The 16,431-nt window shown below is 42.2% G+C and overlaps 1 protein-coding gene across 2 annotated transcripts; it reads left to right on the forward strand.

The window, feature by feature from the left end:
* Positions 1 to 570: 570 nt before the first annotated feature.
* On the forward strand, positions 571 to 16,431 carry creb3l3l (cAMP responsive element binding protein 3-like 3 like). 2 transcript variants are annotated; one of them, XM_007897168.2, is made up of 10 exons: positions 571 to 833; positions 4,124 to 4,252; positions 4,988 to 5,300; positions 6,399 to 6,511; positions 8,104 to 8,196; positions 8,937 to 9,043; positions 9,656 to 9,724; positions 10,189 to 10,273; positions 11,382 to 11,469; positions 13,905 to 16,431. In XM_007897168.2, the coding sequence occupies exons 1-10, from the start codon at positions 777 to 779 to the stop codon at positions 14,303 to 14,305; spliced, it is 1,455 nt and encodes a 484-aa protein (XP_007895359.1). In that variant the 5' UTR covers positions 571 to 776; the 3' UTR covers positions 14,306 to 16,431. The 2 variants fall into 2 exon arrangements, with proteins under 2 accessions (XP_007895359.1, XP_007895361.1); XM_007897170.2 differs by having other exon boundaries at positions 571 to 687.

The raw sequence follows: 16,431 nt of genomic DNA on the forward strand, positions 1-16,431 counted from the left end.
ATATTTAGATATGTTTTGCATTTTGCTCACAAAATACAGTCAATTCTTTACAGTATATTCCACAAAGCGCTTTGAGACATCTGAACGACGTGATGAGGCGCTGTTATCAAATGCAAGGATTATTATTATTGTTATTATGATTGTAAGGAATAAAATAAGTTATCCTTTTGGTTGCATGTGTATGGTTAGCAATAGCCCTGCAATTTTAATGCAGCAATGTTCAGCCCTCTTTGAGTGACACATGTCAGTCAGCAACCTCCCGTTTCTCCACGTCACAATAGACCCCCTTTGTTCCGCCCCTGCCCGCAAGCACGGAGATTGACGTGCGTCGCGACGTATAAATCCACGCGAGCGCGCCTAGCAACACCAATCGGCGCGCAGGACGGGCGGGACTTCCGACAGCTGCTCCCAAAGGCCGGCGAGCTGATGTGGCGAGGGCGGGTGGGGCCCCGGAGCACGCTGGGAGTTGTAGTTGGTGAGTGAGCGGTGGGGAGCGGCCGGGACCGAGCGAGGAACTACAGAAACCGGCGCGCCCCGCGCGGAGGCTGCCTGCAGTTCCGGTTACCTGATGTCACCGGTGCCCCGTTGGAGGCTTGTCATGTGATTGTGAGCAGAGAGAAGCGGAGTGAACGCGCAGGGAATCAGCCACAGCGGCGGCGGCTCCTCGTCGGTGTCTGGTCACCAGAGGTGAGTGACAGACTGACTCCAGCTCTCACCTCAGAGGAGGGGACAAGTGTCAACCACCACCACAACAACCACCACCACCGCCGCCATTGATGTGTGAGCTGGTGAGAAAGTCACTGCAAAGCAGTGAGGAAGAGGAAGGTCTTCAGGTGTGATGTGATGTGAAGGCTGGGGGAGGGGGAGGGGAGGTGGGGGGATTGGGCGAGAGAGTTCCACGCTGTGGGCTGTTAGCGGCTCGACTCCCATCGGCTCCCTATCCTTCAGGGGATCCAGTTCAAGATCCTGGTCCTCACCTACAAAGCCCTCCCCGGCCTCGCCCCACCCTACCTCTGCGACCTCCTAACCCCCTACCAACCCGCCCGCTCCCTCCCTCCGCTCGGCCGGCTCCGGCTGCTCCACGTCCCCCGACCCACCCGCCCCACCATTGGCGGGAGAGCCTTCAGCCACTTTGCCCCAACCTCTGGAATTCCATCCCCCAGTCACTCCGCCTCGCCCCCTCCTTAGCCTCCTTCAAGTCCCGCCTCAAGACCCTCCTCTTCGACCATGCCATCGGCCACCCCCCTTCCCCTCCCCTCCCCCCTTCCCCTCCCCGCTTCCCCTCCCCTCCCCCCCTGACCCCAGCTCGGGTCTGAAATGCTGTACTTTGTCCAGTGGCTTGGGACGTCCTCCCGACGTGAAAGGTGCTGTACAAGTGTAATCTTGTTGTTGTTGTTGTTGATGATGGAGATTTCGATGGAGCCCGAGTGAGGCTGAGGTGCTCTGTGCACCCTTCAGAAGCCACAATACCCACTCACTCACACTCGCCCATTCTCTCACACACACACTCGCCCACTCTCGCATGCAAACGCTCGCCCACTCTTTCACATACACACACACTCGTTCACTCGCACACACACACCACGTCCACACTCGCGCACACACATGTCCACTCTCGCACACACACACACATGTCCACTCTCTCACACACACACACACACTGGCCCACTCTCTCACATACACACTGGCCCACCTTCTTACATGCACACACTTGCCCACTCGTGCACACTCTCTCCCACTCTCTCATGCACTCTCTCACGCACTCACCTACTCTCTCACACCTTCACCCTCACACTCGCCCACTCTCACTTACCCTCACCCACTCTCACTCACACTCACCCACTCTCAAACAAGCTCACTCTTATACTCTCACACTCACACAGCATGCCTTATAAATAGTTATCTTATTCCTTAATTAAGTAAGTTTTTTTGTATTTATTTTTTGTAATATTTTTAAGGGCTTTGCTATATCAGATGTCCTTGATCTGCGTTATTTAAAGTCTAGACCTGGACAGGGAGCAGGATAGGGAGGGAGGTTGATAGAGGGTACGTGGCTTGAGTTCTGATATTTGTTTTGCTGATGAGGAAATGTCACCACAAATCTTTGAGACGTGGCCACAATAACAATTTCCATTTGTTGCATATATTTTTTGACCTACGCATCCTGAAACTTTTGGGAAAGAAAATAGGCATTTATTTTGTCATTTACATATGTAGATTTTTTTTCTTGGCGCTGCTCCCACTCGAGAAACATTGCAATGCCTCGCCCAAAAGATAAAAAGGTCTAATCCTAACACTTCCTTGATATTACAGAGTTATGGATTTTTTAAAAAAAACAAAATTGTAAGTTCTGGGAAATGTGTTTTACGGAGAATGTTGAACCTGATTGAATTGTTAACAGCGGATTGGACTTTTTTTCAACAAAAAATCTCTGTGCAAGCACTTTCAAAGGAAGCTTGCACACAGCTTCTTTCAAAAGCTTCCCCAAAATAAACCTATGCAATTATTGTATGTAGGTGTTAGTTCTGTTTATTGCTAGCGATGTACTTTCTTGGCAAAGTAAACAACACAACAATGAATGTAGCGTTGCAATCCTATCCGGTTTACTGTGGGTACAGCAACATGCCTCTGGTCGGTTCTGTACCACATCAGCTGCACCTTTTTTGAGATCTGGAGCATAAACCATGGGAACTGAGTCCTGTTTGTGTAAAGCAGAGTTGTGTGTTTTCTGAAGTTGTGCGAAGTTTGTGTTTTTCTGTGTTTTTGTCTTGAATCTATCATTGCTTGAAATTTCATTGTACTTTGTACACAATCAATTATCTCCCTTGGATCACGCTTTCCCAATCCCTACCAATTAAATGACTGGATATTACCGAGTTCTTGTCCAAACTCGCCTTAAACTTTTTAATTTTTGAACAGCGTGTTTCCTGTTTATCAGGACTGTAGTTTCGGGTGATGTAATCTAGCAAGGGGACTGCCCAGGCAGTCAGTCATGTATTGCAGCAGTGTTGGCTTATGCTACAATCCACATTCACAGCGGAACCTTTTGCAGTCTGTTGTGGATTAGCATTAGGACCCTGTTTGTGCCAATTGAAATCCTTTTTTCAAATGAATGTGTAGCACTTGCATGAAGAGGAGTAGCACCTAATAATAATAATAATAATCCTTGCATTTGATATAGCGCTTTTCACGTCGGGAGGACGTCCCAAAGTGCTTCACAGAACACACTGTAAAGTGAATTGACTGTATATTTGTGGGCGAACGCGGCAGCCAATTGCGCACAGCAATGTCCCACAAACAGTCGTAGGTTGAAAATGACCAATTTATTATTGTTTTTGGTTTTGGAGGGATTATTATTAGGCTCTGTGTGGAGTAAGGAAACTTGCCCAAGGTTTCGCCCTCTGCCTGGAATTGAACTCAGGTCTCTCGCTTGCAAAGCAAGTGCTCTAACCACTGAGCTACAGAACTCCACCTCATTTGAAAGGAGTGGCTAATGGCAAGTTGTTTGTTCATTGTAAATAACCAGCTATCACAGTCAAGTGGCTGATCTGTACACTTGACAGCATTATTTAAAAAGATTATCACAAGGAACGATGATTAATAATCCTTGCATTTGATATAGTGCCTTATCACGTCTTGAAGAAGTCTCGAAGAGCTTCACAGAATATACTGTGAAGTGAATTGACTTTTGTGGGTGAAATGCGGCAGTCAATTGTGCACAGCAGTGTCCCACAAACAGCCATGGATTGAAGTGACTAATTTATTATTATTATTAGGAACCCAGTTGTTGTTCGATTGACATCACTTTTCCAGTGGTAATAATCCTTTCCAAAAAAAATTTATTTGGTCACTCAATCCACGACTGCAATTGTCTGCCACGTTTCAAACACAACGTGCTCCACTTAATACTAAACACAACTCCACTTAATACTTACGCAGTCCTAAATTATTCACCCATAGCTTTATCTTAATAACAGCCTACTTAGTATAAAAAATTGAAGGTCTGCATGTCCTTGCATGTCTTAAATGCTTACAGAAACACAGAAAATATTGTAAACAGCAATCAAAGGTCTACATTGAAGATAGGTTAATATTTATGAAGGTATTTTTTGTCTTCCTGCAGATGGCTTTAAGTGATGATCTAAACAACAATGAACTCATGGACCTGTTATTTCAGACTGAGCCTCTATCAGATCAGGAATTTAGTGATGGGACCAAGTTTATGGAGGATTGGGGACTTTGTGACCAAGATGTAAGTTATCGTTTGTTTGTTTTCTGTGTAATAAAATAAGTTTTCTTTTGGTTACAGTTTTGTGTAAAGATGCTAACCTGTATCTTAGCTAAGCTAGTAGTGGTTTTATTTCATAATTTTTTGGGGAGGCTGTGTTGGGGGGCAGGGGGTAAGTGGGGTCTTGAAGCTAGATTTGTTCATCTCTTGCCACTCATCTCCTGTTAACCCTGCAAGCCAAAGCCCAACGGGTAGTGTGGTCCTAGCTGGACAAGCAGCAGGAAGCTTGCCCAATGGTGTTCTCAATGGCAAGCTATATGGTTATAGCTGGTTAAGCTCTAGTAGTACCCCATTGAACATTCCAAGCCTTGACTTTTGCCTGCTTGCTCCTAATACTCTCTGTACTTGGGTAAGCAGGTTGTGTCCCTCCAGGGATGGAGTGAGCATTCCAATACATGGGAATTTCCATGTTTAGGTGGAATCCTTGAAACTTTCTTTGATTTGAATTCTTAAGCACGGTGATGGGTTTTTGCACGTGTCAGCTGACTCCCCAAAAATGTTTGTTCACATTTTTGAGTGCCTTACGATGCAACCAAACCACAACTGTAACCCTCAAGTGTTGTTGCATGTAAATGGATCTCCCAAAATGTAATTTGTGCCCCTGTTCCATTAAACAGTGTCATTCAATGAACACTTTCTTTCCACTCCCTTTGTGCATATAAATGTCCCAACCCTGAGACTGTTTTTTATATTTCTCAGATGCTGAATGACCACGACACTGAGGATTTTCTAAACTCCATCATTGGTTCTTTTGAGGACGAGAGCCCTGCAATTCTCTCCTGGTCTCCAGTGGGGAGTGACAGTGGGATATCAGAAGACAATAATCACTTTGTCCAAGCAGACAGCCTGTCAGGGAGCGATGCTGCCCTGTCTGATAGTCCCTCATGTTATGATGTCATTGTTTCCGACCATAACTATTCACTTGTTCAGGATTCACAGCAGAATGCAGATTGTTTGTACAGTGTAAAGACTGAAACCCCAACAACAGAAACCGATATTTCAATTGATCTAGGTTAGTGCCTACTACATTATATGACAATTTTGCAATAATGTACACTTATATAGCAGGTTCCATGTTGGGGGAATGTACCAAAGTATTTTGCAGAGATTGAGCAGGAGCTTAAACTGGGAGGGAAGGGAGAGAAGAGAGATGACTGAAAGTGCAGTCAGAGCGGTAGGTCTTCAAGGTTGATTCGAAGGCTGAGAGGTAAGGTGAGTTCCGGAGTGAGGAGGCAATGTAGTCCCTCCCTTTTGACTGTTGAAGGAACAATTGTTCTTTTTTTCTGTATTTCAGGCTAAACTTGCTCTTCTTGTTTTCCCTTTCTCACTCCCATTCCTTGGCCTCCCTGGGGTTGTATAACAGTTGTAAAACTCCATTGTGATGGTGTGTCCGGAAGCCTGACAATTTGGTGGGATTTATCCTGTCCTGTAGAACTTTCTTCTTATTTGATGATTGAGAGGTATTGGTGACTACTAAGGAGCCAGGCTCTGCCCTGTAGTGAAGGAGTGAGAGTTGACATACATTTGCCAAAAGAAAGTTCAATTATCATTCTCCATTCTGAATATTAAAAGACTGTAAGATGCCAGCATATAGTCATTTGTACAAAAGTTATTGTTTTTCAACCAAATGAATAGCACGTACCATTCCAGATCACTGCAAACTGGGAAGTCGTGTTTCAGGTTGTTCCACGAAACCTACTTTTATTTCAAGACTTTCATTATGACAGTCGCACAGATTGTATCTAAATTAAGATAAACAATAAAAAAAAGCTTGGCAGTGTCATTTTTTTCTCCTGAACCCAGTGGGTTAAAATCTGAAGGAAGTATTTAGTTATGCACTTGGCATGTTTGCTGTCTGTTTTTAATGTTGTGATTATGAGCTGATCTGATGGTTATTTATATAGTATTCTTTCTAGCCAACAGTGACTAAGTAAGCTCTTCTTAGTTGTGGGCAATGTATTTCAAATTGTTAAAATCCCCCAAGTTCATTTCCTTTTTTAAATTTGCCTAAAATCTTATGTTTAGTAATAGTTTTTTTTTAAAAGTTGTTTTCCTCCCCATTTAAATAAGTGTCACTGACATGCGATTTACTCATTTCCTTTCCTCTTAGACTGGGAGCCTGAGTTTTTGACGGAAAACTCACAAGTTGTGCCAACTAAAAATAGCACTGACCTTGTGAGCCTCACCATTGAAGATCTGCAGCAATACAGTAAATTAAACCCAGTAAGTTTGCACTCTCTAACTTCAAATGAATATGTTTGATTCTGGCAAATACTGGGGATTGGTGGGTTGGAAGTAGGGGAGATGGAAGTGGAGGAGATCATTTGTGTTCTCACAGAAGTGTGATGTTTATTTTCCTCTTGTTTGCTGGATTCCTCAACTCTTCCCTCCACAAGTTACAGACCGTTCAGAACTCTACAGCTCGGTCCTCTTCCGCACCAGGCTCCGTGCATTTTATTTGTTTGGGGGGCTTCTCTGAAGTGTACAACCGGCATTGTTTAGCCTTATTTAACCAATAGCCAAACACTTCTAGAAAGTGTTACCTTGTGTGATTATAGTGAGTTTTAAAAACACTCTACTCAGTGTGCTACTGGGAGAAATCTGCCTGTTGGGGAAAAGTTGTATTCAGTGGACTTTATTAATTCTCTGCTCTGTGAATATGATGGACTGCTCTGCTAAGAACAGTTTGCAGTTTGGTGGAGCACCATGGAGTGCCATGGACTGATGGAACACAGTCATGCCTGTAATTCTTCAGTTTTCACCCCCCACCCCCTCACACACACATACACACAATATTCCATCAGCTGCTGGGATACTGAGAGTGGTTGGGGTGGGGGGGGGTCACATCTAGCATTCACCCCTCCCCCTCGTTCCCCAGGCACAGTTCCCAATCTGAGGTGTGTCACGATGGGAAAGTGCTGAGCAGAGGAACTCAGATCTCGTTGCCCAGTCTTGGGTAACTCATAGTAACTAGGTACAGAATGGCAGTGGAGGCAACACAGGTTAGTGTACGTTGTTAAAGTCACTACATTTAGTGGCGAGAGGAATTTGTTGGCTCAGCAGTGTTAAACCTAATAAAGAGCAATATCCAGACCAGAACATATTCTTTATTTAAAAAGAAGAGTTTCTTTCTTGCTGCCATTGGGTTGTACAAGCCTTCACAAGGTTGTAACCTGAAGGTATTTTATGCTAGCATCAGAAATTGCTTTTGTTTGAAGGCATTAATTTGAACTCTGATGACCTTTGGATGAGAACTAAATTTCTCCAGTTGAATGTTGACAAGACAGTGGCTCTCCTGCTTGGCTCACATCACCACTTTCTCACCTCAGGCACTGACACATTTCATGAGTGCTGACAACAATACACACTCCGCCTCATGGAGCCAGTGCAGAACCTCTGATCCTCATCCTTGCTTTTAAATCCTCCAAGGTCTTGCCCCACCTTACCTCTGACCTCCTTAAAACCCTACCAACCTGTGCAGTCCCTCGGCTCAGCAAGTCTGCATCACGTCCCTCACCCTGCCCGATCCACCATTAGTGGTTGGGTTTTCAGTTTTACTGCTCCCACTCTCTGAAACTCCATCCCAGAGTCCCTTTGCCTGCTCCTTCCCTTGCCTCCTTCAAGATCTGTCTCAAGACCTTCCTCTTTGACTGTGTCTTTGGTCATCTTTCCTTTCCCCCTTTGTCTCCAACCGCCAGCTCTGACTAGTGCCTTGGGAGGTCCTCCCAATTTGAAAGATGCAATTTGTGGTTGGTATGATTTTTGACAAGAGTGATGAAACTATGTATATAAACTACGTTATTTTTCCTTTCCAGTATCAATTTGATGAACTACTGCTGAATGATGAAGAAAGAAGACTATTAGCTAAAGAAGGCCTATCCATCCCAACAAATCTTCCACTGACCAAGGTCAGGGAATATTTTTGCTGCCCGTTAGGCCTTGGGAGTGAAGTACCTGTTTGATTCGAATGTTGTAGTTTGAGATTTTGAACCACGGGATAATGCAGTACATTAAACTGATTTATGAAACATGATTTAATAATTATTTTAGAAAATAAAAGATGACTGCAATTATTAAACAATTATGCTGTAATATTTAACTTTCTGATGAAAGAGCGGAATATTAATAGTTCTGTAAATTTCCCCGAAGAGGGTTTAGCAGTTCATCAGTAATTATGTGAATCAGATGAAATCCTAAATCAGTTTAATTTAGTAATAATTATACCTTTATTCTGTTGTCTGATTCTAGCTTCAGTTACTGTTTAATTTTCGCTGAGTGTTTGACCACTGCTCCTAGCATTAGTCAGTCATTTAATGCATGTTAATTAGGCAGTGGGATCTTACATGGGATAACTTGTAATAGATACCCTAACATAGGGTTTATCCTAACTTGTCCTTAATAAGAAAACTGAAATTATGACATATCTCTACTGTAGCAAATTACTTTCAAAGCATTGTTTCATGGCTTAGTGGGGTATACCTTTTAAGAATTCAGCTAGAAATGATCATATTAGACCCCAGTGTCCAGAATTGATTGTTTCATGAAATTCTGTGTGGCATGGTCTGAATTATGGAACAAACTTAATCGTGTGAATTGAGTTGAAATTCAGGTGTCTCTTTATTCACCATCTCGCTGTTCACTCCCTCAGTCAGAAGAACGAATCCTGAAGAGAATCAGAAGAAAGATTCGCAATAAACAGTCTGCTCAGGAGAGTCGCAGGAGGAAGAAGGACTACATTGATGGCCTGGAGAGTCGGTATGTATGAGTGCTGGCAAGCCTTATTCTTGCTAAAAACAGATTTATTTTCTTGGTTCAATGGCATTTGCATGTTGGAGGGTAACCTCTTGAAGCCAGTCTGTATTTCCACAAAGCATCACAGCCATGCCCATTGCTGTCCTCACCCCATAGTCGAGGAAGAGACAACAACTTGCATTTATATATAGCCCCCCTCATGCAGAGTAGAGTGCCAGAGCGCTTGATAGTAGCGGAGCATGTCGCCGGGGAGGAGGAGGTGACCATAGGCACAATTGAAGAAGGTTTTCAGACATGACTTAAAGATGGAGAAGAATGGATTGAGGGAGAATGTTCCAGAATTTTCCAAATCACTTGAGTAACAACCAAAAGTAGCAACCCTGGCTGCTCTCCTAATGATCCCAAGAGTGCTGTCATTTGTAGTTTCCCAATTGCTGCTGCAGCTGAGATCAACTTACAGCACAGACCAGACTTTGAAACTAGGCTTTTCTTGGTCAGTTTGCCACTATCCAGCTGAGCTGGCAAGGAACGTTTAGAACAGAACTACTTATAAATTAAATTATTTTGTGACTTGCCTTTTGCGATTCTTCAAACACAATTTTTGTTTTGTTGAAGAGTCGTTGCCTGCACGGTCCAAAACCAGGAGCTGCAGCGGAAGGTGCAACACCTGGAGAAACAGAACATGTATGTATTACCATAAGATACAGCAAGTATGTTAATATATTAGTGAATAAGTGCAGTTGTACGGCACTGAACCTGGGAGAGGTTCACACTGTTGACATTAGAGGGTGCCTGAAGTCAAATATTTAATTGTCAGCAATAATATTTACACTTTGATCATCACAGAAGTGTGTATATGCGGAGGGGGAGGGTGGGAGGAAATTAAATTATAATCTCATTAGATTTGTTTGAATTTCTGTGAACTTTGTGCTAACAATGGGGCGTTCCCTACCAGGAGTTGAAAATAACTCGCTCCCGGAAACTGAAAGTGTGGCACCTCTATCCCGTACACAAATGTTTCTCACTCCTTCAGCAAAGAGCTGAAAATCCACAATCTAGTGGGAAGGATGCTTGGAATGGTGCTGGATATTAAGGGAAATTTTCTTTTCATATGATTTAAGTTCAATTTTTAAATTTTATTGATACAGATCCCTCGTTGAACAGCTAAGACGACTCCAAGCTCTCATCAAGCAAGCATCCAGCAAAACTGCCAACACGAGTACTTGCATTATGGTAAGCATAAAGCCCCAACAACAGTAGCAAATTACATTTGTATAGTGCCTTTCACATCGGGAGGACGTCCTAAGGTGTTGGACAGTCAAGGATTTGCACCCGAGCTGGGGGCTGAGATAAGGAGGGTGGAGGGTAGAGAGAGTAGGGATAGGAGGGTGACCGAAGGTATGTCCGAGAGGAAGGTCTTGAGACAGGCCTTGAAGGAGGCAAGGGAGGGGTGAGGCAAAGGACTGTGGGAACAGTTGAGTTGTACAACACAAGTCTGGGCTACAAAACTTATTGTTAGAATGTTATTCGTGGAAGTTCATTTCTTCACTGAGAACCGTTGCAATTACATGAAAACTATGTGAATACCTTTCAAATATTACCTCATCGTCTTGACATCACCAATCCAGCTGTTTCCTAAATGAGTCTGATATCCCTGTCTCTTCCACTTTTCCTGGTAACCTAATCCAGATGTTAATTTTAATGTGTCAAAATGTTAACAAATTTCTCATTCTTCAGAGCTGCTATCACTGGTGCTCTACATTGGGAGTTTTTAATGCTTCGGGTCACGTGTTTTTCTCTCATCACTGTGCCTCTGCATAGGCCCTTCATTTTGCTGGGTAGAATATTATAGTCTGTAGGTTCAACCATGAATATCTCCTAAGAGATTCCATAGCCCTTTGTTGTGGAGAGTTTAGAGTGCCGATCAATTGACTGCCAATAGCATTTCATCCCATTTATATTTTTTGAGTTGCATAACCGTGTTAGTGCGCTCGCCTCACAAGCAAGAGGACCTTGGTTTGATTCCCGGGTGGGGTGAAACCTTAGGCAAGTTTCCTTACTCCACACATATCTTGTTTCCCTAGCAGTAGGTTGTTACTCGATTGGCGGGTCACTTTTCAGGGGTAATAATCCCTAAAAATAAATCACGCAATCCACGACTGTTTGTGGGACACTGCTTTGTGCAATTGGCTGCCATGTTTCAACCACAAAATATACTCAATCCACTTTACAATATATTCTATGTAGGGCTTTGAGACTTCTAAACGACATGATAAGGTGCTCTATCAAATATTATTATAACTGTTAAGATTAATCCTTTTTCCAATTATTTTCTCCTTAGGTGTTCCTCTTGTCTTTTACACTGATTATCTTCCCCAGTATCAACCCGTTTGGTGGAAAGCTTGTACCCAAAGAAGAGTCTTACAGCGGTAAGTAAAACTTTTTAAGCATGTATGGGACAACTAGGCCATCATGCTGAAGGTAGGCAAAATTACTGGTTGAATTTTCAAACCTTCAAAATGTGTACATTTTAAACTAGATTGTGATTCTATAATAATGTTTTATGGTTGGCCAACCAATGATTGTTTAGCAGGGATGTATATAAGGGTTGTCCCTCCACAGTGTGTGTGTGTGTGTGTATATGTGTGTATATATATATATACACACACACTATACATCTATATATATATATAGATGTATAGTGTGTGTATATATGTGTGCTATATATAATGTATAATATATATATTTTATATAATAATGGAACTGTGGAAGGCCAGACGTAGATATTCAATCAGTGTCAGGCAGACTATATAATAAATATTATTTTAAACTCCTATCTTGGTTGTGAGCATTCAAGTTATTACAGGTTTGTTTCTGTCAGACACTTTCACTTATTAACTTTGTTTTGAAATATTTGGCTTTTCCGTATAACCTTCCTGATTTCCCAAATTGTAGTGTGTGGAGGTTACAACAATGTGCAGCAGGTCCAAGTTTGCTTTTTTGTAAAGGGGGAATGAGACTGGAGAAACCTGCAAAGGGTGTATAGGGATTTGTAGGAGAGAGTGGGGATCTTTATGAATCTGCTAGAAGTTGGAGATAGTGGAGCTTGGTGAGGACAGTAGTGATTGGCACGTGAAGTTTAGTCAAGGTGAGGATACGAGCAGCTGAATTTTGGATGATCTGGAGGTTGCGAAGAGCTGGGGAGATGGGGAAGCCAAGCTGGAGGTAACAAACGCAGGGTTATAGATTTTTTTTGATCAGCTGGGTGTCTGACACATGTGAAAACCCATTGCCCTGTTTAAGAGTATTCAAACCAGAATTTCATGCATCACCTAATGGTTTCAACCTCACTGGGTGTGAAATTGGGACATAGGTGGATGATGTGATTAAGGTAAGTGTATGAAAGGGTTTGGGCGAAATGAAATGAAACAATCTGCTATGATCTACTGAATTGGTTGAACAAGCTTGACAGACTGAATGATTTCCTGTTTCTGAGCTGAACTTGATTTCTCACTGAAATCTGGGTGGGATGCTGTGTTCACAAGGCCTCATTTGTTCTGAAATTAAGGAGCAGCTTGAATGTCACCATTATGTCTCTGATGCCCCCAATTTAAATTTAGCCCTGTCATTTCAATCGTTTTGTCTTTATACGATTTGTATGACCGGTGAAAGGTACATACAGTTATTCTACTATACAGTTATTCTACTATATATAGAGTCATATACTCTCGTATTCTAGTACATGAAGTAGTTTACTATTGAGAAAGAAGTACAATATAGTGTGCAAGCAAGAGAACCTGGGTTGATTCCCAGGCAGGGCAAAACCTTAGGCAAGTTTCCTTACTCCACACGCCTCTGTTTACATAACAGTAAGTAGGAACCCGATTGTTAGTCGATAGGCAAATCACTTTTTCGGAGGTGATAACCCCACCAAAAAGAAGTCACTTGATCCATGACTGTTTGTGGGACGCTGCTGTGTACGACTGGCTGCCACATTTCGCCCACAAAATACGCAGTGAATCCACTTTATCTGTGAAGCACTTTGAGACATCTCAATGACGTGATTAGGTATCATATTAATGCAAGTTTTACTGTTATACACTTATCCTTTTTATGAAAATAAATCTTTTACAACAAAGAAGAGAGATGGGGAAGTGCAGCATCCATAACGTTTGCCACTCTTCAGTTTATTATTAATTATCCTTGTATTTGATATAGCGCCTTTCAGGTCAGGAAGTTTCAAAGCTCTTTACAGGATACACTACAAAGTCAGTTGACTGCATTTCAACTGCAAATGTAACAGATAGTTTGGACACTGCAACGTCCATCAAACAGCCAATGGAATGGATGAGAAATTTTGTTTGCTGGTGAACAAATCACTGTTCTAAATTTCAGACTTGAAAACTGCAAAAGGTGCAATTTGTAAAACATTTTACAATCCTACTATTGTAGGTAGTTCATATTATCTACATAACTTCTGATTGTAGAACTGGAATAATACATTTCTAATTCAGAAGGATATTGTGGGTTAATACTTTCCCTTTTTTTATACGTCAGTTAGCACTCATTCTGGTGCCCTCCTCCCCTTAGGAGTGAGACATTTCAGATCAAGTGGAGAGGCCTGGAGTATGATGGAGGACCCCACTATTCAGCAACTGAGATTGGCATCCACTTTATTCTCTCACATTGATCCAAGCCTAGCAGTGACTAAGCAACTTTGCATTTGAGTGCTACCACCCATCTGTTGCAGTTACAATTGTCCACCTTTTATTTTCAGTACAAATTGCTTTACACTAGCTATTCACAATTGCGTGGTGCTGTGTAAGTATACACTGTGACACTTGTTTCTATTTGTACTTCACAGTACTTTCCCGCACTCTGCTCGACACTGAGTCATCCCAAGTACGGATCATCCCAAATGACTACAATGCTGATCTGGATATTAACCCGGAGACAATAGAAGAGAAACTGGCATTGGGTCAAGAGGTTCCGGAAAGCATCTTGTCAGGAGGACAGAACAGCACACCCGAGACAGCAAACTTAGCAAAGACGACCTCTGCTGCAACATTAAGCAGTAATTTCTCCTCTGATACCGATGGAGTGGTAAAAGCTCCCATCCAAGATGATGTGAGCCTGGAAAGGATGGCTTCCATAAACGAGAAGGTGGGCTTCGGTGCATCGGCAACAGTGGTGAACAAGCCAAACTGGACCGAGCATTCCACTACCGTGATCATTAAAACCCACCCACGCTCCGACGAAATGTAACTGATCAGTGATGTTCTGTAGCAGGTGTCTTCCTTGTTTTGTTTTTAGAGTATTAAGGAGCTACATGAGTGAACGTCTTCACCGTGTACCATATGGGTTGATGTCTGAGGTGTTCCAGCTCCAGTTAGTTGGGAGTGGATGTTAAGTTGGATATGATGCTATTCACTTTGTAAAACTCGGTCATAAATTGTACACCTTTACATTTGTGACCCGAGTGTTGACTGAAAAATCAACATTATACTAAATCAAAACATACAACAAATTATTCAGCATCGCTTTGCCGGATTCTAAACTTGACTTAGAAACTCATTCCATATGCTATCTCTGCTGGGTGTGCTGCTCCACTTTATTTCCTGCTGAAAGCACCCTGGGTTGGCTGGCTCCTCATGAGGTATATTACTTTACTGTGTTTGAACTGTTGGGATCCACAGGGGCAGGTTCAGGTTAGTTAAATGGATCAAATGTAATTTTCCTCTGCACTGCATGATGCGCCTGTTGGCCTCATTGTACCCAGTATGGACCCTATGTCCTGTACTAACTCCAAGTACTGTAGCTCACAACGTCCATTGTACTTAGTGCAGAATGTTTAACTTAAGCCGAGTTACACTTTTTTTCTAAAAAAGCACGTGATAACTAAGTGCAGCTTTGACATCCAATATTGCATTTGCCACATTCAGTGTGCTCTCTGGTGTCTATACTTACAGAAAAGGAGCTCTTGATTTTAAATTTATACTGGATCTATGTTTGTTATGATTTGTCCTCAATCTGCTCCCTTCAGAGTGAACCATGGACATGAGGCTATCATAAGGCAATCACTTAAACAGTCTTTAATGGGACGTCCCATTAACGCAATGGTGATCGCTGTTTTTAGTACTCAGCACACAGCCCATCTCATTGTCTTTGTAGTGCACAGATAGCTGTGGGTGATAATTTCCGTCTCCTGAAAGCTGAGAAGGGAATTTTTATAAATGCTAATTTTTGAAAATTTCCGCCTGTTTTGCAGTGATACCAAGTCCAGAATCTTCATTAAATGAATTTACCTAGAGCCTTGAATGCACAGTGCTGTAAACCAAAATGTATACACTGTAGGATGTGAATAACTTCTGTGATACAGGCAGCGTTTTACTCAACAGGAACCATTCACCTGGGGCTATGGGTAATCTGGGTCAGAGATGTCAAGTGGACCTATTTGTGCTTGGGTGTTGGAATAAAGTATTTCTTCTGGTTGCAAGTGCAATGACGTTTCAGGTTGTCCTACCCTATAAATGGCAGGGACATCATGTAGATACAGGGGCAAACTTACAAATGGAATACACTGAGAAATGATGCTTCATCAGGACTCGATGACCGGTATTATCCGTGAATGTGTCTGAACATGAGCTGACGAGCCCCTGGATTGAAAACCTAAAACAAATTGAGGCTTGTCGGGGAAAGCAAATCTATGGCTTGTCAAAATGTTGACATTTTTGCCTGCTTGTCAGATGTTTAGTATGTGAATATCTTGTGTGTATCAGCATATAATTACCAAAGTTCCTTGGCTTTTGTAAACATACTGTATAGAAGTACAGTGCACTCCAAGTTAAAAGCACCCAGTAACTTGCATCTGCTGAATATATGAACAACAATGTTATTGGATCTGTATCATCAGTTACAGGTATTTAGCTGTTTATTGGAATATAAGTTCAGATATTTTATTTCCCCCAAGGCTACTGATGTTTTGAATTTAGCCCTGATCTTTTTAGTCATGTTTCCCTTGCACTATATAACAACCGTTTTTAGTCTAGGGCGCTTCCCTGCTGTTAGGCTGGATACAATAGTTTTGAAACATTTTAATTGCTAACGTGATTATTGCTGAATGCCATGGTTGAAATAAACAGCAAAAGCAAGGAGTAACGTTCTTGCTTTTAAGCGCAGTTTATGTGTTTAATGATGAGTCTTAATTTCCAGGTGATACTGGAGCTGCTGAAGATGGATTTTGCCAGGACATTGTCATGAGTATGTTTATGTTGGTTTTGGAAAAGTGCTGTAATATACTTTGCTGCTCAAGTTGGGTAATTATTGTTTTGCTGTATGTAAATTCTAAAATCTTTTATAACTATGTTTTGAATAAATCGTTCACAAAGGTA

The sequence above is a fragment of the Callorhinchus milii genome, unplaced genomic scaffold (assembly GCF_018977255.1).
Source record: "Callorhinchus milii isolate IMCB2004 unplaced genomic scaffold, IMCB_Cmil_1.0 Scaffold1, whole genome shotgun sequence".
Taxonomy (NCBI): Eukaryota; Metazoa; Chordata; class Chondrichthyes; order Chimaeriformes; family Callorhinchidae; genus Callorhinchus; species Callorhinchus milii.